Below are 27273 nucleotides of genomic sequence, written 5' to 3'. Positions count from 1 at the left end.
CTCCTTCCTCAGTATCTAAGTCACTTTTGCAGTTATTTGTCTTCTCCTAATTCTCCAGCCAAGTCCCTCATCGCCTTGGGAAGGTTTTATGCCCGCCTACCCCACTTGATTCTTGATCCTTTTCCTCTCCACAATTCAAAATTTAACACTTTGCAGGCATTTTCAAAATAATGGCTCCTTTGTCATCTTCACTACATACAGGATTGCCATCCATTGTAGGTCATCAGTACATATCTGCTGGTTTAACTGAAGTAGAATTAAGTTGATTTCAGCAGTCAAAACCATATATGTACTAAAAATTACTGTACAGGCCAAATAGCAGATTATATGATTTAAGCTGAGATTTTCAACTGATTGTTCAGTTGTCAACACAGGCAAATGATGACTGAGGTGAGTAATGATGTTACCATGCTACAAAATTTTCTATTTGGGCAAAGTAAACCCTAGTGGAAGGGGAGAGAGAGATTGGGGGAACGTGGTTAGGGAAGGAGTGGAAAGGGAAGGGGAAAGATGGGGGAGGAGTGGGGAAACAAAAGAACACTGGAGAAGATGGTTATAAACAATATGAATAATTATTATTGGAGTAAATGTCAAAACGGTTTGGGTCAAAAGCTGATGGATTTAAGGATACAAAAATTTTAGGTGAAGAAAATGATAAACATGGTACTCAGAAAAATCAATGAAAAGACAACTTTGATAAAGAATATTGAATAGTTTCTCTGAATTTTGGTGGGAAGGAAGGGCAAGAAGAAAGTAAAAGGTGAGAGGAGGTCCAGATAGCTTTTTTTTTTTTTTTTTTGCAGTATGCAGGCCTCTCACTGCTGTGGCCTCTCCCGCCGCGGAGCACAGGCTCCGGACGCGCAGGCCCAGCGGCCATGGCCCACGGGCCCAGCCGCTCCGCGGCATGCGGGATCCTCCCGGACCGGGGCACGAACCCGCGTCCCCTGCATCGGCAGGCGGACTCCCAACCACTGCGCCACCAGGGAAGCCCATCCAGATAGCTTTTGACATCATTTTTTGATCTCACTGAAGAAGAATAAACACTCCCCAAAGCATCCTTAGCCTCTAACCCCATGCATGGACTAGGTCCTCGTAGGACCCATTAACTTCCAGGTTTATCAACACCCTTGTTAAGATAGGAGTATTCAGTTTGAGGCTCTCTTAAGAGGAATGAGGAGACCTTGGCCAAGTTCCAGAGAAAAGCAGTAAAAATAGTACCGTGAGAAAAAGATTAGGGTTCCAGAATATCAAATAATTCCTTCTGAAAAATAGGAAGCTAATAATACAAGCCATGACTGTCTTTCAGAGTTGAAGGAATATTTTACCCTAAAAGTGGAGTTCCATCTTCCTTTCTGGAAGCTGAAAGGAAATGATTTTACATCAAAACTGGACACACTCAGTTAGACCTTCTTGTGGTTAGATTTTGGGAATCTAACAATTAAAAAAAAAATTCCCCACTTGTGGTTCTCTCCACTGCATCTTTCAGTTCTTTTACCTGTTTTATTAGCCAATCATGGTTCATTATATTTTCCAAACAATTCCAGGGACACGTGTTATTTTATAAGACAATATCAGAAGTCCAAGATATTACCTTATTATTTGTCTCTAAGCCTTGGTATGTTAAATATGGGCATTCCTGAGTGTTTGCTTCATGTGTTTGAAATACTGTATTGCATTTCTTTGACTAAACTTGTTCATGTGGGATTTCCTAAAAGGGACTTTTGAAGAAATACTGGTTCATCAGTAACTTCCCCAAGTTTGCAAATTTCATCCTACTGAGTTCCACTAAGAGTCACCCCTCTTTAAAATCTGAGTCGTATTTTGTCTTCTGTAACAGTATACCTAAAATAACTGAGGAATTCTGATGCCTCGTCTTTGTTTACCGATTTTAAGATAATTATGCATACTCAAATGCATAATTATAATTATGCATTCATGATGTTGCTTGTGCTGGCTTAACTCAGAAATAGTGTGAAGCAGCTAATCTCGAAGCTACAGGCTGTTTCCCATCACTTAGATTCTGATCAGAGCTGTTTGTTGAGTCTTATTGGAACGCGGAGTCTGTATGCACCACTCCCACTGGACCCTTCGTTTTTATCACTAGTTTCACTCTCTGCCCTTTCTCCTTCCCACCGCCCCCCCCACAAATCTTTGCTTTTAAGATGGGAAAACTACAAGATAATTTGGTTTGGTTTTGTATGTTTAGTCTATTTACAGTAATTAAATGGGAAGGATTTTTTAAAGTCTCCAATTTATTTATAATCCACATTTAGTATTATATGTAATAAGTAAAGACATAATATCATTTCTGGTGCTTGAGATTTTACCATCCACTGACCTTATCATTGAGTTTACTTTAGTGTAGCTTAAACTGGTCTAGTGCAAAACTACCAAACTTTCTTCTGTCTGTGGTAGAATAGTATGATTTTAGCCAAAAGGAAGCTGGTCTGTGTATCTTACATTGTAAAGTATTCATTGAGTGGCTATGGTAGCAGGATGCTTTTTACTTTTTACACCGTGAAGGATAGTAACAAATGTCATTTGGTTAAAAAAAACTCTTTTGCCTTGGTCTTCAGAAACTAGAACTTGGTTTAGTCAGTAATAGCGTACCATGGAAATATATACTCAAGCTATTGTGCTATCTAGGGGTACAGTCTCCAAAGACAGGGAAGACAGAGAAGTAAATTAAGGCTTTTTTTTTTTTTTTTTTTTTTTTTTTTGCGGTACGCGGGCCTCTCACTGTTGTGGCCTCTCCCGTTGCGGAGCTCAGGCTCCGGACGCGCAGCCTCAGCGGCCATGGCTCACGGACCCAGCCGCTCCACGGCATGTGGGATCCTCCCGGACCGGGGCACGAACCCGCGTCCCCTGCATCGGCAGGCGGACTCTCAACCACTGCGCCACCAGGGAAGCCCAAATTAAGGCATTTTTGCTCTGCATGAGTCGAGGGGCAGAGAAAACTCCATCTGAATTTCTAGTTTAGCTTTTTCTTTCTGCAGAGTTGAATTAGGGAAAATCTACTTCAGTGTGAATTAGTGACATTGTTTTTTGATTCTCAAAGTAATGGGAAAGGAACTTCATCATGAGTACACATGAAAGTGTATGTTTTTGTTGAAGGGATTATATCTTTGTTCCTAGAGGATGGGGCACCAGTGTGTCATTTCTTTGACATAGTTATATATGACCCATGCTTGTTTAAATGTCTAAATATTAAAGGAGACCATAAATGTGTTTTTAACATCAAGAAAGGAGAGCGTAGATATTAAGAGACTGACAAGTCTAGACAAGACTAGACAAGTCTGGGGCTTCCCTGGTGGCGCAGTGGTTGAGAGTCCGCCTGCCGATGCAGGGGACACGGGTTCGTGCCCCGGTCTGGGAAGATCCCACATGCCGCGGAGCGGCTGCGCCCGTGAGCCATGGCCGCTGAGCCTGCGCGTCCGGAGCCTGTGCTCCGCAACGGGAGAGGCCACAACAGTGAGAGGCCCGTGTACCGCAAAAAAAAAAAAAAAAAAAAAAAAAGACTAGACAAGTCTGTTTCATGAGTTTCTTCTGTTTAGAGTACATGAAATTCTAGAGCCAGAGGCCTAGAGTTCGGGAGTCCTGGTCTTTCCCTTCACAAATGAAGAAAGGGGCTCATGAAAGTGATGTATTTTAACTAAGGTAATCCAACCACTTAGTTACAAACTTTGTACCAAACTTACGTTTAGTGAATTCTCAGGTCATTTTTTAAAAAATATGTACAACTAGCATGAAATAGGAACTACTAAGGAAAAGGTCATGGTCTTTGTAATCACACGGGATTTTGCTTCGCGTTCAGTTGGTTTGGTTGTAAAAGACGAATGAGACAACATATTAAAAAATCAAATGAGTACTTCAGATTATGGTATTTAAATTTAAGGCTTGGTTCCAGCATATGGACTAACTCAGGATTCCCAGTTTAGAGCCCAAGGCAGAGGAATGGCATAATTAGGAACTCAATTTCCAGAACTTTTTCAAACCATTTCCCAAATGCCCTATAAGCAAAGTTTTAGATCTCGTGGATACTAATAAAAGCTATAGGTAGGAAATTTGGACTCATTTAAACAGAATAAATTATTTTATTTACTGATTTTAACCGATAAGTAGAGCTTTTCATCATGTGAGGTAAGATTTTATTCCACTAATATTGAGTTGCCATTAAAATCTTTTCATTGTGCTAGAAGTAGTGAAGTTATCTGCCCACTAGCCAATCTATTAGGTGGATAAAAAGTAAAATGATTCATCAAAGTAGTAAAATCTCTTACACATTTATATCTGTGATACAGAGATCATTCTGTTGATGTCTGGATAGAACAAATTAAATAGGCACAGATATTTATTTCTTAAATTTTCCCCATTTTCTCGAATCCATGTTCATAATAATTATAAATGAACACCATTAGTATTTGTCAAGTATCAGTCTGAGTGATTTATAAGTAGTAATTTATTTCATCTTCACAACAGCCCCATGAGGTATTATTATTCCCATTTCACAGATAAGGAAACTGATGCACAGAGAAGTGGAGCTACTTGATCAAGATCACACCATAGATGAGTAGCAAAGGTTGGATTTAAATTTAAGCAATCCGACTCTAGAGTCCGTGCTTTTAGACACTGTGTTAACTTTCCTCTCTGTTAAATTCATAAGTATACAAACTGAAGTTTCTGCTTCTTTTCCTCATCGTGCTCATCACATTGTGGAAGAACGTTGTCGTGAGTATGCCATAAATCATACTTGAATTACAATTGAACTCTTTGGTTTCAGACCCACTGGGTCAAAAGAACTACCCCTTTTTCCACCTCTACAATATTTCCACCCAGTGCTTTTCCACCCAGGCTTCTTTTTGCCTTCCCAATTTGACCTTGAACTTTTCCTGGCCTATAAAACTGCTCTGTGTTTTGATCCCTTCTACCTGTGAACATTACCAATTTAAGCTGAGGAATGTGCTAACTAAACCCAGACTGAGATATTTCTTTAAGTGGAGAATCCTCCGTCAGTAAGCCAAGACCTCACAGGGCAGTTTAGATTCCTTGAGTCGCTGCATCCAGAGGTTCTAAAGAGTGGAATTGACCTACCAGACGTGAAGGACAGCTGTACTACCTTGCAGCCCAGATTGCATGCTGATGCCTCACCATAAAGTACTGTGATGAGGCCCTACTATGTCTCTTGACCGGTTGAGCACCAAGAGCATCTGTTCATTTGCTCTTGCCCAATCAATGCTGAATTGAGTGAATTTTAGCCTAACGACATCTTGTATCTCATCATGAATTCTGCTTATGATTGGAAACTTTTATAGAGGCTAATTTTTTTGTGTGTGTGTGGTATGCGGGCCTTTCACTGTTGTGGCCTCTCCTGTTGCAGAGCACTGGCTCCAGACGCGCAGGCTCAGCAGCCACGGCTCACGGGCCTAGTCGTTCCGCAGCATGTGGGATCTTCCCGGACCGGGGCGTGAACCCGTGTCCCCTGCATCGGCAGGCGGGCTCTCAATCACTGCACCACCAGGGAAGACCTATAGAGGCTAATTTTTATCCATTCTAAGCTGTAACCATTTCTACAGGTATAAAAATATCTGCAGTCATAAAATTAAGAATATTGAAAAGGGGCTTCCCTGGTGGCGCAGTGGTTGAGAGTCTGCCTGCCGATGCAGGGGACACGGGTTCACGCCCCGGTCCGGGAAGATCCCACATGCCGCAGAGCGGCTGGGCCCGTGAGCCATGGCCGCTGAGCCTGCGCGTCCGGAACCTCCACAACGGGAGAGGCCACAATAGTGAGAGGCCCGTGTACCACACACACACAAAAAAAGAATATTGAAAAGTATTACCTGCTTTTCACTCTTTTTTTATATCCTAACTACACTATGTTAAATTCTATTCCCCTTTTACCTACTCGATGCCTGATATTGGTATTTAGTATCTCAACTAGACTTTCAAGACCCCAAACTGTGCAAATGTGAGAAATAATTCACTACAAAGCTATAAATTTCACAGCTCAAAAAACTCTGAAGATTATTAACGAGGCACCATGCAATTAGTTTATACAAAGTGCAGCTAGGAATCATGCATAATGTAAAACAGAAACTGCTAACCGCTGACTCATGGAAGATCATTTAAACTAGCTTTCATGGGTATGAAGAATTGATATTTAACACAATTCCTAAGAAGATTCTTATTGCTTTAACACCATGGAAAGAATTGAATTTCTTATAGATTTGCTAAGAGGAAAATAGAAGGCAGTTTATGATTAAGGCAGTTTTGAGCCATGTGAATTTGAAAAAGTGGTTTAACATTTTAGAGTCTCAGTTTGCTTATACAAAATGGTCATAATGATATCTTTCTCATAAAATTGTTGTGAAAAATTAATTTATAAATTAACATTAACACCTAGAATTTTAGCACATAGTTAATGCCTAACAAAATGTTACAAATCATACATTAGGGCAATGTGTCACTTTTCCACCCAGCCAAAATTCTTGTTTTACTGGGAATTCTGCATTTCTGTGGAAACATATTTCTTTAGCAGTATTAGAAACATTAGCCAAACACTTGCATAGAATAACATACCAGTACTTCCTTAAGCCCGTTACATACATTAACTCATTTCATCCTCAAAATAATCTATAACGTAAATACTTTTATTATACTTATTTTAGAGGTGAAGAAACTGAGACACAGGAGTTAAGTAATTTGCCCAAGATCGTACAGCTACTAGGTGTTGGAGATGCAATTTGAATTCAATCAGCTGGCACCAAAATACAAGTTTTTAAACCATTAAGAGATGGTTTACTTAATACTCATCAAGTATATTAAGCAAGATAATGAGTAAACACTTAAAATAGTATATAGATAATTTATCTTGGCTACCTTCCCCCAAATATTTCAAATTTTGAAATATTTTTCAAGATATCTTTTCAGTATATGTACATGATATACTTTAGCAATAATAATAATTCAATGTGTGTATAGTAAACTGATGTTTGATAGAAATGGAAGTGCATGGCTTAATCCTAAATATGTATGGAAAAGACTTTATGATTAGGTTTTAGATGTAACTTTTTAAACCATATGCCATATTTGATAGACTTTCTATCCATATTGGAGAAAGCTTTAGTGTTTTTCAACTTTAAAATTAAGGTATAATCCTAAATTCTCATGAAGCTCCCTTAATATGTGTCTGTTAACCACTTCTCATCTATTGCTATGCTTCTGTTTGGTCATGGACCGTCAAATACACATTGCAATTTCCAAATGTATGAGGAATATACTTAAAATGTAATGAGCTTGATTATTAATATTGATTTAAATAATCTGTGTGTATATCATTTAGATATTTTTAATATTGATGCATTGTGAGCATCTAGAGGAAATGAAACTCATCTTTTTATCTCTTTATTCTTAGAGTTTTCTCTATAAATAATAGATATTTATTAACTGTTTATTGAATGAATAATGAATATACTTAATTTCTAATAAAGTATAAAGTGATTATTTTAAAAGCAGAATAACCTAAGTAAGTCTCTCAGAATAGAAATGGTACAGAGAGAGATTTTTATTAATGCTGATCAGTTATTAATAATTGGAATACGTTTATACATAACACTATATCATTTATGTGGCAAAAAACATATCTGAACAATGTAAGCCAACTTTGTTGCAAGCTTTAATATCATTCACACACAACTAAATGCAGAATTTATCCTGGTGTTTGTTCTCAAAGCATGCACGTTTATGCTTTTATTCACATTTCTACTCCTTTTATAAAGAGCATGGTTTGAGAAATGTGTCCAGGGGCAGTGTTAATGAAGGTCTATCTCATTTGTTTCTGACTTCATTGCATGCTCCTTTAGTTGCCCCATAATGACTTCTTACTGAATAAAGGTCCCCTGGATTGAGAGCATGTAGAGCTGAATCTGTTTCATTGGTTGGAGTTCTCTTCTCATAGTTTGTCTCCCATGGAAAGCAAGGCAGCTGATTCCAGAATGGAGGGCCAACCCCTAGTGGTGAGCACTTGACTTTTATTCTCTGAAAGAGGGGAAGTAGTATAGTCCTTCTGCATCTGTTGATTTGTAAAAATCAAATACTGAAATCCACTCTCATGGTCAGAGTCTTACTCTAGATACTTCATTTAAGTGTTCGTAATATTTGTGTTATTAAAGAGTCTCACAGATTAGATAAGCTTTGTTCGATTTGACTCAGTAGCACCTTCACACTTCTGCCAGCTAGTTTGCCAAGCTTTTAATTTTTTGCACCCAACTTTCAATAACTTGTCTCATAAAAATCTGCCTTCCCAAAGGGTACTATATTTATCACAGCGCTTAGTGTATAGTTCAACAATTTCATCTTTTTTATTTTCCTCTTTGGAGGGGGAAATGTTCCTTGTTCTTATTCTTCCAGTCTTGCCATAGACCCTTTCCATCACTTTCAAATCTCAGAATATCAGGTATAATTTTAAGTTAAAAGCATAGGTGAGTTCTTAATAATCTATGGTCATAGAGTGAAATAAGGGTGCAAATCATGAAAGCAGCATGTAATTAAAAGAGAAAGAAACCTTTATATATATATTTTAAATTTTATTATATTCTTAATATAAAGAATGCTTTTTTTTGTTTTTTTTGCCTTAAGATTGGCTAAAACAATAATAATGAGACAGTCTAAAAGGTGGCTGGAAGATTGCAGTGGATTAAAGTGTGACGAACACACATATCTCAGTATCTGAGGATGACTTTGTGCAGGATAGAGCTTTCTCTCTCTTCCACAGAATGCCTTTTGGTAATTCTCAGAAAGAGACTACTGAATAGAATTTACCACCTTTTAATGTAAATAGGCCATTGATAGTTGAATGTGTCTATATATCTATTGCATACTCTCTAGATTCTTTATACAAACATTTTTATTTTGACCACACCGCTTTCTCTGTCCACACCATTTTCTTTGGTATTAAAATACCCAAATAAAATAAATTAGAATGGCTTCATTTACTGCCTCACCAATAAAAAGAGGAGCATTTCCTGAAGTTAAGTATAAACCCAGTGTGTTGAATTTTCATATTTATTGTCTCCTCCACACTTGAGATTTGAGTTTAGACTTGACAGAAATTCTATAGTAGGAAGGCTTATAATGATATTATTGTCAAGCTGTAAGGACATATGAGATCATCTTACAGAAGAGGAAGATGAGACGTGGAGAGGTTAAGTGATTGGCCCCAGGTCACCCAGCTGGGACCTCGGCTTTCCAGATCCCTGAACCCTGCCCAGGTTTCTGTGACAACCTCATGTGAGCAGGGCTACTCTACAGCAATTTACTTTTCCCTTCCCAAGGTTTCAGCGCTGACACTCTTCCGCACATTGCACTAAGTGCAAGCCCAGAAATTCTGCCAGGAGTAAAACAACACTCCTTAAGCACTCTGTGACTTTCAGAGCCGTATAAAATAAAAGGTTGAAGTTAATGGCTGCCAGCTTGGAGGGAGTAGTTCCTCTTTGGAGCCAAATGTATGTGGAGAACAGATGAGACTGTGGGAGTGAAGTTGGCAAAAGGGAAAGAGAAATGAGTCTATTCTTTTTTTGAAAATGAAAGTATAATAAATATCTGGATAACTGAGATGTTTATTACTCATTTAAAGATTTTTTCCCATTTGAAAAATGAAATATCTATATCTTTAGTATGAGTACTCTTAAATAATGATTTTATATTATTCTAAATATCATGAAATGAATTTTTTATTTGGAAGTTAAGAGGTTGTTTTAATGACCTGTATATGTGGAACTATTTGTGTTCCCTCTCCTAAAAGATCATTATTTCTTATACTAAGATTTCTACATTTAAGCAGTGACTCATGTTAAGATAACGTGTTTCAACCATTTTGAGAACTAAAAGCAGATATACCTCAGAGATAATGATTATTTAAATTTTTGGTTCATAGAGATAAAACTGGCTTTGACATAAGGAGTGTGGATATAGTAGCCAAGAATTCTATCATTTTATTTCACACTCATTTTGTTTTTTGAAAAGTCTCTTATCGTGTTTGAGATCCCACATACCACAGTGAACTTGAAGACATTTGTTAGCTGAAGTTCTCTGGAATTTCACTCTTGTGCTGTCCTCAAATGGTATTTTGTAGAACTGTGCTCAAGAAAAACACTATTCTAATGAAACCTTCCTAGGATTTCCATTCATAAATCTGTTCTGTGCCTAATGGTATAGTGTAGTGGTTCTTATAATAGCACAGAACTGATGTCCTTCCCATTTAGACTTTCCACATATTTTCTAATTGAAGGTATTCTTAATTTCTTTGAGCTTGAGTTTGAAAATGTGTCTAGCATTTTTTCAAGCAATGCAAGTTAGATAATCTTTTACTAAGTTGTTCTGTTGTTTCTTAAACAGTAACTGTAGATAAGATGCTTGGTATGAGTTTGAAAATTCTTAAAGTTACTTGTTTAAATCTGTTTCTACAACACACACACACACACACACACACACACACACACACATGGCTTTGACATAAGGAGTGTGGATATAGTAGCCAAGAATTCTATCATTTTATTTCACACTCATTTTGTTTTTTGAAAAGTCTCTTATCGTGTTTGAGATCCCACATACCACAGTGAACTTGAAGACATTTGTTAGCTGAAGTTCTCTGGAATTTCACTCTTGTGCTGTCCTCAAATGGTATTTTGTAGAACTGTGCTCAAGAAAAACACTATTCTAATGAAACCTTCCTAGGATTTCCATTCATAAATCTGTTCTGTGCCTAATGGTATAGTGTAGTGGTTCTTATAATAGCACAGAACTGATGTCCTTCCCATTTAGACTTTCCACATATTTTCTAATTGAAGGTATTCTTAATTTCTTTGAGCTTGAGTTTGAAAATGTGTCTAGCATTTTTTCAAGCAATGCAAGTTAGATAATCTTTTACTAAGTTGTTCTGTTGTTTCTTAAACAGTAACTGTAGATAAGATGCTTGGTATGAGTTTGAAAATTCTTAAAGTTACTTGTTTAAATCTGTTTCTATAACACACACACACACACACACACACACACACACACACACACACATCAGTAATGTTGAGGCTATATGCCATGCCCAGAATTACTGAAAATACAATTATGGAGAGCCTTAAATTATCACTTAACATTTCTCCCCACTCCAGGTAGTCCAAAATAATAAGTTATTATGCCTCCATAGAACAGGCTGTTGGTGAAGGGAATTTTTAAATTCAAGCTCACTGCCACTAGAGACTTCACACAGTTAAAAGGACAAGGATACAATGTTTTCACGATTGTCAGATTGAATTTGAATTTAATTCCAGTGTGGAGAACTGCTTGGATACATTAACTGAAACTTTTACTGTGTAAACTTTTCCCTGTGGTAGTACAAGGTCAAATCACATACAGTATCATTTTTTTTTTTTCCATTTAGATGTAGAGAATAATTCAGCTGGGAGAGATTGGCAGTGGTGGTGGCATCTCATTGCTAAGGGCCAGTGATATATATATATGTGTGTTTTTCTGGTACTAATTATATTAATCTAATGTCTACAGTAATTTGGAAATTCTTCGATGCCTAATATCAAATACGTTTTTATAGCTGAGAGAACAGAAACAGCTATGAATTGTTAAAACAGCTATGAATTTTGTCAAACAGGCCCAACCCGTTTCACCTATTACCAAGTTATGGAAGCAACACACCAGGAGAATTTTCAGCAGTGTCAAAGTATGTCTCATGGCACTGGCTTGAGATTCTCTCATGAAATTTTGTTATGTTTCCAAACTAAAGTCAGTGGAGGCCAATGTTTCCATCAAGTGCCACTTCTGGGTGTTTTTTTGTTTCTTTTAAAGACTGTAATGTCAGGCTCTTTCATAGGTCAGATTTTCCTAAGACTTCTAGCTCTTTGTAAGTAAGCTTCAGTTTGGAAATGTTCAACAAATATTTCCAGCAAGATTTGGAATCCCTAAGACAGCATTATGTCACCAGCCCCTTGGGTTGGAACTACCCTCTATTCTTTGCCTTTGGGCTGCCTGCTTTTAGCCCCGGTAACCTTTTGGCTTGAGTGTAAACATTTACTGAAGGCTCCCTCCTTTGTCGCTCCAGTAACTCCAGAGGTTAGTGAGAAGTGGATGCTAGTTTGACCTCTTTTATCCACATTAGATGATTCTAATTATTCCTAAGAAATGACACTTTTGACCCATTTTGTCCTTGTCAAGTTTGTCTGGTTGTAGACTAAGCGTGAAACTCTGGGTTCAAACAGTGTCCAGGAGTGCAGATTTTTTTGAACTTACAATGGGGAGCCTCAAAAGCGCACACTATTTCTTTTTAAAACATTCCAACTTAACTGAAATTCAGGCTCCTGTTATATACCTTGAATTGATTTATGACTGAACGAGACTGCCTAGATATAAAGTACAAACTTTAACCTGTAAAAACCCATGGGCTATTTCAATACAGAAAAACAAACAAACAGACCAACGAAAACAAAGAAAACCTTTGTATAAGTGAGGATGAGCTAGGTTTTGCTGAGGTTGTAAGCAACCCTAATATTGTAACAGTTTTTTACATTAAAACAGTCTCTTTCTTTCTCATGCTACATGGCCACTGTAGTTAGGAGGTCTTCCTCCTTCCCATGCTTGACGGTCAATTCAGCAAACACAAGGAAAGATGGTGAGTCCATTGGTCTTATAGCTTCTGTGTAAAAGTGACGCGAGTTACTTCTTATTCAATCTCATCGGTGAAGTGATGTCATATTCCCATACCTAACTTTGAAAGAGACCAGGAAAGTGGAGAGTTGGAAATAATTGATCAATAGCATTAATGACTACCACCATCTTTAAACTGGGTCATAAAGAGTTTTTGTCTTGACTTCTAATCCCTACAGACATTACCAGTGCCTGAGAAATAGGGATTCCAGAAATGCTCTTTGCACAGTTTTAATTCATTTATTCATGTGGGTATTCAGCAAAAGTTTGAAGTGCATCTGTGGTGTATGAAACACCGTGCTGGTCGCTTCATAAGACAGCCTTGAGGTAGAAATCATTATCCCCATTTTACAGATGTGTATCCCGAAGTTCAGAATCCTCAAGTTTAGGTGATTTTCCAGTCTCAGAGCCTGCCAGTAGCACATATCGGGATTCCAGCCCAGATCATCCGGCTCCAAGGAGTCAGTAATGTCCTTTCTGCCACACTTCAACTGTGAGGTTAATAGTGAATCATAAAATGTTTTAAATACCCAGTTATAGAGGCAGGAATTGTTAGTCACCGCTGTGTATTTTCTCATACTTTAAGGCAAGAACATTAAGTATATCTGATGATTGTGGAATAACAATGTATATTTGGTGTTATTCCAATAAGGGAAAGTTGTTTCACTTCTGAGCACATTTGATAAGGAAATTAAGTCATTTTTTAAACTGTAAGTCAGTAAATCTGAATGTTTTTTGTATTAGTTTTCTATTGCCACCAAAACACATGGCCAAAAACTTGGTGGCTTAAAACAACACAAATGTATTATATTAAAGCTCTATACATCAGAAGTCTAGTATGGGTATCACCAGACTAAAATCAATTTGTCAGCAGGATTCCTGCTAGAGGATTCCTTTCTAGAGGATGTAGGGGAGAATCTATTTCCTGTTTATTCAAGTTATTGGCAGAATTTAGTTCCTTGAGGTTGCAGAACTGAAATCCCTGTTTTCCTCACTTCCTGTAACTGAGGCCCATTCCCAGTTTCTAGAGCCCAGCACACTCACGTCATGGCTGCAGTGTGCCATCTTCAACGGCAGCAAAGGCAGGTGGAATCCATTTCACGTCAAATTTCTTTGCCCTACTGTTTTGCCTTTCCCTTCTACTTTTAGGAACTCGTGCTTAGATTGGGCCCATGTGGATAATCTAGGCTCCTCTCACCATGTCGTAGCCCTAAACCTTAAGCATGTTCTTCAAATCCCCTTTTACCAAGTAAAATAACATAGTCACAGATTCCAAGGGGTTACGGTGTGGATATTTTGGGGGGACCATTTTTCTGCCTACCATACCTTTTACATCCATTCTCTTTTCCCAACATGTTGTACCAACTGTATGTTCCTCTGCAGGATGCTAGATAAACATTTTGGCCTTACTTTCTTCCTTTGTCAAATTAGTGAATTAAACTCACTGAACTTTAAAGTTGCTTCTGGCTCTTAACATTCTAGACTCGTATGAATCCTTATGATGGAGAGAGACATGGGATAGTAAACCTAATGATCAAAGTGGATATTATTGTTATTTTCTATTCATGGATTTTGCTGGAGTGTAGATTTCATATAATCCTGGCTAACTCCTTCCTTCTCACACTTGGTAATCTTCTTTGAAGGCAGTCAATCTCTACAAAAGTTGACTTCTTCAGAAAGAAATTGACTTACCTCCTCAAAACTGTAATAACTGGTCCCTTGAGATTTTTTTAATCTACTTTACAGCTTGGGTATAGCTTTCACCGAGTCTTTGCTACATTTTTGCTTTTGCCTTATTGATTGGAGTCAAAGAAATTGTTTTCCTTTTGATTCTGTTTCTTGAAAAGTCAGATTCTACCGGGACCCAGGCATAATAAATGTTTGCCAAAGTTTTAAAAGGTATAATGCCTAACTTACCATTAAGGAAAGATACTAAATAACTAGTTTTATTTGTGCCACAAAGTCAAATCCTCTAAATCTTAATTTGCTTATGTACAAAATGGAGAAAATGTTAATGCCTAACTCCTGGACTTGTAAAAATCAAAAACGATAATTCAGGAGAAGTACTTAACACCCAACTTTTTGCAAGTATTCAATAGATGTAAACCACAAATACTGTTTTATAGTAGGAGGTGCAGAGGTGGACAAGTCATCTGAGTTTGCCCAAGATTTTCCAGTTTTAGCTCTGAAATCCAGCATCCTGGGAAGCCCTTCAGTCTCAGGAAAACCCAGACGGTTGGTCACCCTAGGAGCGGTAGTGTTTGGAAACAGAGCTAAATGTAAATATGGGCTCTGTCTTCTGCCAGCTATTTGACCTAAAAGAAATTATTTAATCTTTGAGTTGCAATATCTTTGTCTGAAAATATATATGAGGAATAAATAAGTAAGGGATTTTGCACAAGTAGCAGCAATAGTAGCGACCTTATTCTTCCTGATTAAAAAAATCTTTACTGTCTTCCTTCTGCTTAGAGGTTTAAGCACAGAAAGGTTTTGCTTGGTATGAAAAGGTCCTTCAGGATCTGATTCTAACCTGCTTTTCTACACACATATGCTGTTATGGCCCTTCCACTTATAGGTGGTGATAATAATAGTATCAATGATGATTCCAGTGATGACAGGTAACTGTTATCTGGTGCTTTCTGTATATGAAGAACAGCTCTAAAGACTTTATATAAGAACTGAAACCAAAGGATCCCAGAACTAGTCACTATTTCCTGTACATACCACTCTTACACACTGCTCAGACTTCGCCCAGGCCATTACTAGCAATTGCAAATGCTTCCTGTCTCTCCTTCGAGATCTTGCCTGAAAGTCACTTCCTGCATGATGTGATACCGTCCCAGAAGCCACAGGACAGGAGTTTCTCGCCCTTCATTGACCCCAAAACAATTTACACTTGACTTTGCACTCCCTACCTGCTACTGTTTGCCTTATAGTAAACTTTTTTTTTTTAATGTATCTGTATCCTTCACCGAAAAAGACCCCTTCCTATTCCTAGCACCCAGCACAAGACTGGATCAGCAGGTTCCTTTGTAAAATTAATGGAAGACTGTGGTACTGGCAAACCAATTGATTTACTTTACAGTAAAGATTCCCTAAAGAATTTGTGATCAATGTTTATTTTTCATATTATCTATGGAAAATTGTAAAAGCTGCTTTACTGTGTAGAAATTCATGTGGCTTTAAGAACTTTGGGTATAAAGATGAAATAATTTAAGATGCATGTCTTTCTCATGAAATAAGAGAATACAGTAGGAATGAGCCAGATGCCTGTTGTTAAAGTCTGTTATTTAAGATCAGAGGAGACCAGATGTTACAAATAACACCACTAAGTCCCCCATGCGCAGGTTTATCGAAACGGTGGAGTCTCTCCCGTGACTAGTTCTGCTTGCTTGGAGACCTGCTGACACTGATCTGTGGCCTTACCTGCTTCTCTAGTAGTAAAAGGAGCTGAAATATGCATAATTAAGACCTATGATTTAATTGGATATGGGCCACTATCACTTCGGATTGAAGAAGTTTACTTGTTCTCAAATTCTATTTTGAAAATGGAAAAACAAAATCGTCACTTAGCCCAGCGGTCCCCAACCTTTCTGGCACCAAGTACCAGTTTCGTGGAAGACAGTTTTTCCCCGGGGTGGCGGGGATGGGAATGGTTCAGGCGGTAATGCAAGTGAGGGGGAGTGGCAGATGAAGCTTCGCTCACTAGCCCACCACTCACCTCCCGCTGTGTGATAGGTTCCTAACAGGCAGCAGGTGGTACCTATCTGCAGCCCGGGGACTGGGGACCCCTGACTTAGACTAATAACTAGAGGGATAACTTGATAACACTTTGTCTAGATTGTTTTAAAAAATTATAATATAAAATTACTTTCTTCCCCCAGGGCTTTCAGATAACTGTTTTTCATGCTTTTACTTTCCAAATATTAAGATACATAGTTGAAAAATTGAAGACTTTAAAATGAATTAAAGTATGAATATGAAAAATCAGTATGCTAGTATTTCTTATGGTTGATCTGGTTTACCGCCTCCTCTGTTTTAATATTTGAAGTATTTTTTTAGACTTATTTTTAATTTGTCCGTCATGGTTGATTTTTTCCATTAAGTAGTATATTTTATGGTAGTTTTTACCTCTTACAATATAATTGATACATCAAAAATGGGTTAGGGGTTTCCCTGGTGGCGCAGTGGTTGAGAGTCCGCCTGCCGATGCAGGGGACACGGGTTCGTGCCCCGGTCCGGGAAGATCTCGCATGCCGCGGAGCGGCTGGGCCAGTGAGCCATGGCGGCTGAGCCTGCGCGTCCGGAGCCTGTGCTCCGCAACGGGAGAGGCCACGACAGTGAGAGGCCCGCGTACCGCAAAAAAAAAAAAAATAATAATGGGTTAGCATTGATTTTATGCATAGCTTTTAATATGGCTTTGCAGTATCAGTAGAAGATCTGTGTCTCATGCACTATCAGTGTCGTCATTTGGCCAGTGAAACGAGGTTTCCGGATTCCTGAGAGATTTGAAATGGCTAGATTACATAGAACTCCTCAAGTGGATACTTACTAATGCCAATTTGGGAAATTTGTGATAGCACGTAACATGTGGGAAAGTCCCATAACGGGCTGAGATCTCCCCGGTAGGATCATATCTAGGTGAAAATCCAGTTCAGAAATTACCTTGAGACCCTTGTATTGTACTCTGTGTTGTGGTTTCATGATAGTTGATACACAGAACCTGGGCTGGTGAATGATAAACATCTGAATGCCAATTCACTCTGACTCATCGGGAAACAGCAGTCTTGCTAAGGCTTACTTATTTCCTCCCTGGTTTATTTCCTGCCATGTTTAACATAGTTAAAGACAAATAATTTGGGTTGCAAACGGCCTAAAATGATGACCCTTTTGAGCCTTGTATTTAAAATGTACACTGAAAATATTTTGTTAGAACTAGAGCACTTGTCTCCCTGCTTCTATGCTTTTCAGAGCAAGGAATGTCATGCTTTAGTTGCTCTGCATCTGAATTTATTCCCAATTCCTCTTTCATAGTCTTTTCGGAGACAGTGTGTGGTGAGTCATTAGCATTAATATTATTTCAGTTTCAGTGGGACTACATATCCATACTTAGAAAAGGGTGTTGGTAGATTTCATTATTCATTCAGAATAAATTTCTACTCCAATATCAATGTTGCTCAGGATAGAGCTTTGAAATGGATCCTGATTCTTTAAATTCTTTCCTGTCTGTTTCAGGAAATAGTGAGATCCTGTTGATAGTAAAGTACAATGTGTCTAAAGTTCACTTCTAAACACTCTGCTCTTTGCGATGAAAGTCATCTGCATTCTTTTTATAATTCAGAGCTGCAAGAGATCTGTCTAATCTTGGAGATCTGATCCAGTATCATTTAGAAAAAAAAAATATTCTTGATAATAATTCTACCCTTCAGATTAGTGAGAGCAGTCAAGCTTTACAGCTTCTGTCGTCTTAAAAAGATATCATGAGGCGGGGGAATAAGGACTTGGATTATGGTTTAGGAGATTTAGTTATTTGGAAAAATAAAATGATTAATACAATTATTATTCAACTTTTTAATCAACGAAAGCAAATGGCATCCGTTTGTTATCATTCTTTCTACAGAAGACAAAGGCTCAGGTCCCCATGGTGCTGACTGCTGGTCCCAAGTGGCTCCTGGATGTGACTTGGCAAGGAGTGGAAGACAACAAAAACAACTGCATTGTGTACAGCAAAGGTAAGCGCAAGATCATTTCCCTCTCGCTTTGGATGTCTTGAAACCTGAGTGTTGCAAAGTAGAACCAAATGAGCTGAAAGGGGAGTACAAAGTAAAATGGGGTCCTCTCTCTTCCTTTTGCCCTTATGAATCTCCCTAACCTGTAGTTTCAGCAAGCGTACTGGGTTTTTTGTTTTTTGTTCTTTTCCTGTACAGCATAAAACAAAATGTGTTAGACCATTAATTACTTAGCGTCACACACATTTGCCTAACCGTGGATTGGAGTGCCTTGACTAGTACCTTCCTCGCTGTTACTTTTATTCAGAGCGGGTTTGATGAAATCTCGGATTCCTCTCTCAGGCATCATCCATCAAAAAGTAAATTCCTTTTGAAATTTGGCAGTCCGTGTCAGGGTGTCAAGGTGCGAGTTCTAGAAGGCACTGCATTCCAGCCAGTTTCCTGAAATCACACACGATGAGGGGATAGCTGAAAAGGAAGCCATTGCAAAGACTGAGAATTCCTCCCCATGGTGATTTCTGAAGGGCAGGGGGCAAATGCTAGAGAGGAAGCGATGGCTTGCAGAGCATTGCCTTTGATTTGCTCAGTGTGGCATCAACCTAGACTGCGTCAAACAGCTACACCCTGGCTGCAAAGGAACCGCTGCTCCGGGACACACAACATGGGACCGACTCCCCCAAACTCAGGCCCCTCCACGTGTGTGGTGTGGTTTGCCGCACTTTTCTCCATATTCAAGTTCTGGGCCCAAGCTCTGTACTTTGACAGTGAAATCCCTAATCTCACTCCTTCGTAAATACTGCAAAACTTTGTGCTTCTCATGTTTAATTTCTTTTCGCTTTCCTTTTTAACAAAATAGACCTACTGAGATCAAAGATGTATTTGCACATTGAACCTAGAAACCATAAAAGCATACAAGGGAACAAGCAAATAAGCACCCCTATCAATATATTAACATATAAAACACTAATCATAACATCAAAGACTCTTAAAAACTTGCTAGAAACAATTACAACTTGTTCCTATAATCATTACAATTTGTACACTTATAAGAGGATTGCCTTTAAACTACCATAAGCCTTTGAAAGTTGAAACACCAGAAAGAGGGAATTTGCAAGCTAAAAAGACAATCTGCACACCAGGATCTGATTATATTGCTTTTCCTTCTGTAACTGCTGGTCTCATACCCACTTATTTTCAAACACCAAATACCTGTGGTATGCTGGTGGGAGCTTTTAACTAGAAGGCAAGTAAGATTTTCCCAGGATATGTCACTATGTTCTATCAAAATGGGAAGCGATATTATAGTGAACCAGCTCACCAGTGTCCACGTTCAGAACGCAAACACTGCAAAAGATGGCTTGGAGTATAGGATCAATGACTGGGACTCAATTTTTGTTGTACAATATCTTATCTCTACGATGGCAATGTAATATGGAGGAACCAAGAGGATAGCTATTCTATCATAATCCAAATCCATTACATGTTTAAATCGGGCATTGTTTTAGAAGAGACGATTATTATATTGTTACATAAGGAAAAACACTACAACAAAATTGTAATTCTATGTTCAATGGGGTACGTTAGTTTGAACGCGTTTACGTGTTTGCATTATGGTTAGATACACCTTAAGCCTCTTGGCAATAAACGTTTTGGAGTAATTTGTAGAAGCTTATTAATTAACTCATGAAGCATGGATTGAGCCCAACTGTGTGCTAGCTTTGTACATGGATAATAACAGCCACCCTTTATTAAGCACCCCTGAATCCTCTCCTTGGTACTCCCATACCAAATTCTATGCACTTCTCTCATTGCTCTTTTAACCTCGTTTTATGGTTATCATTTTATGTTTCAAAAAAAGAGTAGTAAAAAGTTAGGTATTATTGCCTGCCTTTCCAATCTACTCTGTATTTACTGAGGGCAAGGATTATGTCTCAGTCATCTCTTTATCCTTGGTCTGGCATGCTGCCTGTACAAAAAGAGCACAGAGTAAATAATGATTGGTTGACCAGATAAACAAATGATGAATGGTTGCTAGAAACTATAATAGACACATCACATACTGTGATGATGACCAATATGAATTCCTAATATTCAGTAGTTTTTAACCTACAAAAGGTAACTCGATATTGTTCAACTTACAAGAACAGATGGCATTGCAATTCAAATAACAAGGACTGCAGTAACTACTGTATATGCGTAATTTCATTTAATCATCAGTTAATACCTCCTAGTAGGTAATTAACATCCTACCCAATTTTATAAAAAATGAAATTGAGGCATAGATAGATTAAGTGATTTGTCATGGTCACATAGCTACTAAGTGTTGTTTTTCTTTTTAATTGAGGTATAATGTTGATTTACAATGTTGTGTTAATTTCTGCTGTACAGCAAAGTGTTTCAACTACTAAGTGTTAAAAGTGGGATGCAAACACACATCTGTCTAATTAAGGGCCTGAGTTGTACATATTAGAATACGTTCTCCCTGCATTAAGCTTTCAGGCAGCTAGATGAGATAAGTAGCGTGTTTCTTAATTTACACAACCTACATTGCGTGTGACTTAGAGCAGTGGTATGGTTCTTCCTGGTCCAGGAGAGCTAACAGAGAAGCCAAATTTAAATCCAGGTTTTGATAATTCCAAATCCTATACTCTCTGTACTGTGTGACTCTGCCTTTCCCCTTGACACTATTACATGATGAACAAATTCTCTTAAACTACTCAAGCATTTCTGTGCAGAAATCACAGAGTGTTATTATAATACGGCACTTACCAAAGTATACTTCACATAACCCTAAGATTAAAGGAAAAGTCCCAGGACCAAATATTGCCTATCTTGGCCCCTCTTGAAAACTCACAAGGCCTTCTGGTATGAATGCTCTGAGAAGTCCTGTAGTAAAACAAAACAAAATAAAAACCTGTGTAACTCGTTTGACTATAAGATATGCATATATTTTTTTCTCCAACCAGTGGACATCCATTGGAGCACTGGAATTAGTTCTCTGGTTAACACACTTGGGAAAACCCTGCCGTAGACTCTACTCTGATCTCCTAGATGGGCTTCAGAGGCCTGGTGCCAATTCCTAGAATTCAGGTTGCCTTTGGAGGAAGGGAATAGTTCACTCAAAGTTCTGTGAATACCTCGATATTCTAGGACTATACTAGGGATTGTTCTCATCGCGGAAAATAGGACCCCAGGAATCACTCCTACCAGGACCACATGAGCTCTGAAGCCTTCTGTCTTCACAGGCTATGGGTATGATAAGCCTTCTCAAAGCAAAAGAGTTTTGTAGTTGGAAGGGTTTGGTGATTTAGATTTAATAGGTACGTATTGACTTGAACGTCTGTAATGTGCAAGACATCTTCATAATGTGTATGTTATTTATCAGTTGGGGCTGTTTTGTTTTCAAATGATAGAAATCCAAATGAAATTGGCTTATACAAAACATAATCAAAGTGTAAGTGTGTGTGCGTGTGTGCGTGTGTGTGTGTGTGTGTGTGTGAGCGTATTGGGGGTAGGGGAGTTCATCTGCTCATATAACTGAGAATCCAGGGATCTTCTAAACTTCAGGATCAGTTTACACTTTGTCCCCAGACGGTCTCTACCTTCTGCCTCTTCTTTCTTTGTGTGTTTCATCCTCAGAAATGTTCTTGTCAAGTGGTGGGAAGCTCCAAACTTATTCTACAAGCACAGCAATCCCAGTGAAAAGAGAGCTTTTCTGAGTTTTACTTGGGGTACATCACATACCAATGCTTGAACCAATTAATCACTATGACTCTTCCTTACAAACTACAATCATCTGTAGACCTAACCCCACATAAACCACTGAGACAAAGGAGAAGTAGTTCCCCAAGTGAAACGAAAGTGCTACTTCCAGACAGAAAAGAATGGTTGCTTGATGGGCTAACATCCATGTACCCAGATGTAACACATTACTCCTAATGTCTAAAAAGCTCTCCCTGAAGATGAAAAGTAAATTCCAAATGCCAAAATTGCATTGCCTTATTTTGTTTTCTAGCTAAGAACCTAAACTACTTACGAATTCTATGCCAAAAATCACCTTTATTGGGCCTGGCTATCTGAAACTATATTAGTACCTATTTACAAATAGAATGTAAAATACGTATATGTAGCATTTTTAAATGCCTTAACTGTGAAATTTGTTATAATATTTTCTTATGGCATGTAACTATTACCATTTAAGAAACATGCTTACTTTTTGAAGTACTTTAAATGTGGGCTAGCAGTAAAATTAAATATAATTATAAAATTTTCATTTCCAGGGTGTCCATCAAATAATTATTATCAAATTACATCACTTAGTGCTATTTGACAGGCTGCCATCATCCTGTTTTATCAGAGTAAAAAAAAAAAAAGTATAGTATTTAGCATTAATATTATAATCTGATGTACCTTTCTTTCCCTGCCTCAACTACCCCCTGTCATTCCAGAAAGTAATTAGCTCATCCAGACACTGATGGACCAGACTTGTTGGGTTGTCTGGTTTCTGCCATTATTCTCAGCAGACTCCAGATAATTCTAATTTACTTATCTCCAATGGAAAAATACTAAAAAGCACCATGCTGAAGTTAAAGGGAGGCTGCTGGAGGGGAAGATGAGCAGAGGCCTGCCCACTTACTCCTAAAATCCATGAATGCCTGTCGAGCATTGGAAATTAACTTCTTCTCTTTTCTCTGTACCTCCGTATCTTTTTATAGCATTTGCACAGTATGGTGCCCTTTCTCATTTGTGAAAAGTAAATAAGTTGCTTCGAGTTTCACGTTTTTGAACGTTCGAAATTTGAACGTTCGAAATTAAACCTTTAGCATCTTGCATGTGAGTTTGTTCATTCAGTTCACTGCAAATGAGGAAAAATTGAATTATTTGGGTTTTCGTGGAGTGTGATTTCAGAGCAGCTACATTCTCTAGGTATCTGGATGAAGGGAATAAACATTGTCAATCAAAGGAGTGAAAAAGTATCAGCTAACCCTCAATCTCACCTTAACCATGGAAGATTTCTTTTTATATAAAAGCACAATATCATTGTAAAAAACTGTTGCTTAGATGGAACCTTGGGCAAACCACCTTTCCTCTTTAAATCCTGATTTTTTCGACTGTAACAACGAAATAGCAGTGGCCATCTCACAGGATCTTTGTGAAGATGCACCCGTACGCATACCTGCATGTGTTATTATAAATATTATATTGCTGACGATCTTATAGTCAGTCCAGTTTGCCCTTTTGGTTTTATGTCAGGACAGATTTAGAGGAAGTGAACCCAGGCCTCCATGTTGGTATCAAGCAAGTGTGTGAGAAAACCTGGTCATCAGATACCAGCTTTAGAGCCAAGAATTCCATACATCCCATTTGGTCCCTGTGAACCCACAGTATCTGCAGAGAACTGCATTATAGAATCAGAGGCCAGAAAAGCCTTTGCCTAAAGATATTTTTTCCCTTGGGCACGTGATATTTTTAATGAAAGTCATGTAAAAAGCTAGTATAAAGATAATAATGATGATAATAGTAAAACTAGCAATAACAGTTACCATTTATCAAGCACATATTCTATGCCAGGCATGGTTTTAAACACTTCACATACGTTTCCTGGTTTACCGCTACAAGAAAACTATGATGTAAGCAGAATTATTGCCACTCTACAGATGAGTAAACTCAGGTTTAGGTGTAAATAGTTCAAGGATATGTAGCTCATACGTGATGAAATTGACATTCAATCTTAAGCGCGTTGACCTTGATTCCCAATTATACAATTTAGAGTTTTGATGATAACCGTTTACTAGGCCTAGATTGTAGGTTATTGGTCTTCTTCACAAATTTACGTACATATTTATCAATGAAACTTTTTTTTCCTTGCTCTGTGGTTTGGTTTTTAAGAAAAAATTTCCCAGAACTAAAACAGCAGTGACAGCAGTACCTTATGCTAATTTCCCTGTTGCTTCGAAGGCCACAGCAATTTAAAGTCATGTAGAAAACTAATCTCCAAATCATTCTGTGACCATCTTCAAAGTTCTGATTTTGCTTGTTTGGACAAATGTAATCATGCAATTAATTCAGTTAAGCCCTGACTGTGTACTACGTTCAAGGTCCTATACCAGGTACTGTTGAAATAATGACTGTAGTTCTAGTATAACCTAACTTGGATGAGCAACTTCTGCACACTGACTAAATTGATCAACTGTTTAAAACAAAGATCTTTCATTAGAAGGACCTTGCAAAAGTCTGGACTATTTTCCACCTTAAAATAGAGGATCTGTTGCTTGTTCCTAGAATGTTGAAACAGCCTTGTCTAACATGGCAGTCAGTTTTCCCAACTAGCCTACAAGTTCATGGTTAACTTTACTTAAAGGACGTAATGCTATATAAATAAGAAAGTAATTTAAAAAGAAAAACTTGTGCTCAAGTGTTTATTTAACCATTCTGTAGTTCACAGAAAATGTATAACTGTTGTCTAGTTTTACAGTATTCTTAAAAGAGGGTGGGTGCCTCGACCAAATATTTAGCAGCAGGAATTATAAAATCATAAGGCGATTAAGTTAGCTAGCCGCAGAATTCCGATATTGCTTTTTAAATGACTTCAGGATATAGGAGGTACTAAGGTTATTATCTGTTATCAGGAATACAGTGGAATTGTACAACTGGATAATAACCAAACAAACTGACACAATGTAAAATTACATTATCAGTGTGTTAAAACAAAATTGCGCCCTAAAGGAGTCCACATGCCAGCTCAGAGCTGCGGTGTAATTATGCTTAACTCTGATAATTAAAGTACAGCGGAGATCAACAGAATCATTTTCATTAAGAAAATTATTAATGATGGTGGTATAACAGTAATTGATTGCAGAGCACCACAGGATAACGCGATGCCGAAAACCCAGTATGTTTCATGAACAGCTGAGGCTTTTTCTGGTTATGTTCTCTAAGAATGAGAGATGTTTGGGGGGTGAGTAATTTATTATGCCTGTTCTAGGACTCAGTGATTGCTTTAAATGGCTGCTTTAGAAAACCATCGTTTTGATTCAAATTGTCATTTCTGAGGGGTTCTTAAGGTTGAGACAAGTGACCCCGCCAGTGAATGTGTTATTTACAGTGGAGCTGTCTGTTGCAAATTGCAGAGTGAGAGCAACTTCAGCAAATATAGGGCCTTCTGCCATTTCCATTTTTTACTGTGCATTTACTGTTTTTACAATTATGTTAGTGATTTACTGACGTTATTTCAGTCTGGGTCTGGTCATACTGAATAGTTTATGTCCTGAGTTATTATTAATGTATGCTATTTGATGTGGAAAAAAAATACATTTGTTTTCGTATCAACATCGCTGTGAGTTTCCTTAATGAAATGTTGGTAAATAATCCTGCACGATGATACTATTAATTACTTCAGTGGATTAGATGAGCTCTTATATGTCGGAGAAAAATATTCTAAACCATCCTGGATCCATGCATGAATGAAGCTTCTGTCTCTTAGGGGTAAAAATCCAGGTAGGATGTTGGCAAATGATAAGAGCTAAGAATATATCAGTTTCATAAGTATAAAAATGAAAAATGAAGAGTGGGGTCTTCTGAGAGGTGACTCACTATCATTCAGGGATGTTAGCTTGTCATTCAAAGCGATGCTAATCTTAAAAGCTACCCCCAAAAGGATCTTTATCAGCTAAAATGAGGAGCAGCTCTTTAGGGTGAATGTTTTCAGAGTAAGATATTGTGAATATTTCTTTAAAACAGTGTATTACATAGAAAAAAAAATATTGTATTATAATTCCAACTGAAAAGTAGAGTATGAGGTTTCGTGCCTAGTATGATTATAATTGTATTTTAAAAGTATATGTACAGCAAAACACATGGGGAAGAAATAATCAATACATTGAAACTATGAAAGTATTTCTGTAAAGGTGGTAAGGTTTGGGAAAATCTTTCTGTATTCCTCCTTTATAGTTTTCTTCACTTTGATTACTGTCCTTATATAATTTAAGAAAAATATTTGCAAACGAAAATCACCCTTTGTCTTAACTACACTCCTGCTCTTTTTATACAACCCAAACTAACAGAACAAAAACCTTTGCCTTACCTGTGAAGTCCCTCATCCATGGAATTTAAAGTATATCCTAGTGATATATATTTTTCTTTAGTATCTCTGTAAATGTCCTGACACTTTGTATTTCATAAGATAATTTTCCAAATAAAATAAAAGTAACTGAGCACAGGCTCTGCACGTGATATGGCCCAGGTGTCATGAGGGATACAGAGGAATATGAAACACACCCCTGACTTAAGGAGTTAGTTGAAAGAGCTTAATTGATGAAGGTTGCATAACACTGAGTTCTGTCTTACATGGTCAAGACAAAGTTGACAGAAGATGTGGAATTTTGGGTGGATATTGAAAGTTGAATATAAATTTGAGAAATGGGGGAAGGCATTTGAGGAGGTTGAAGTGTGTGCCTAAAAGTTTACAGGCTGCGATACATACCGTGTTTTCATGAGAGTGTCAGGGCACGCTTTAGAACAGAGAATTTACAGATAAGACTAGGGAGGGGCAAGCCTGCAAACGTTTCTGAGGGCCATGTTGTGGGTTCGGTTGAGTGCTCGGTCTTAAGACCTCATCAAGCGGGTAACGGAGAGCCACTGAAAGTTCTGAGGCACACATATTCACATTGGGATTTTACTAAGATTATTGATTATTGTGTCAAAGGTAAAGCTCAGGTCCATCCACTAATAAAAACAAGCCCTTATCTGTCAAGAAATAATGTCGGTACCTACGTCTTTCTAGAAGATAATGTAAATCTTCCGCTTTTCTCCACTCATTACCTGACTCCAACAATTTTTTCAA

At 37.9% G+C, this 27273-nt stretch overlaps 1 protein-coding gene across 1 annotated transcript in view; it reads left to right on the top strand.

The window, feature by feature from the left end:
• Window positions 1–27273, top strand: part of ZFPM2 (zinc finger protein, FOG family member 2) — a 360181-nt gene that overhangs the window by 185215 nt on the left and 147693 nt on the right. Inside the window, exon 5 of the mRNA XM_024756326.1 lies at window positions 18323–18434. Within this exon, the coding sequence (XP_024612094.1) occupies window positions 18323–18434 (112 nt within the window). The remainder of the gene's footprint in view (window positions 1–18322; window positions 18435–27273) is intronic.

The sequence above is a fragment of the Neophocaena asiaeorientalis genome, unplaced genomic scaffold (genome assembly GCF_003031525.2).
Source record: "Neophocaena asiaeorientalis asiaeorientalis breed wild unplaced genomic scaffold, Neophocaena_asiaeorientalis_V1.1 scaffold496, whole genome shotgun sequence".
NCBI lineage: Eukaryota > Metazoa > Chordata > Mammalia > Artiodactyla > Phocoenidae > Neophocaena > Neophocaena asiaeorientalis.
Note: the sequence above shows the minus strand (reverse complement) of the source record. Positions and strands in the feature narration are given on the sequence as shown.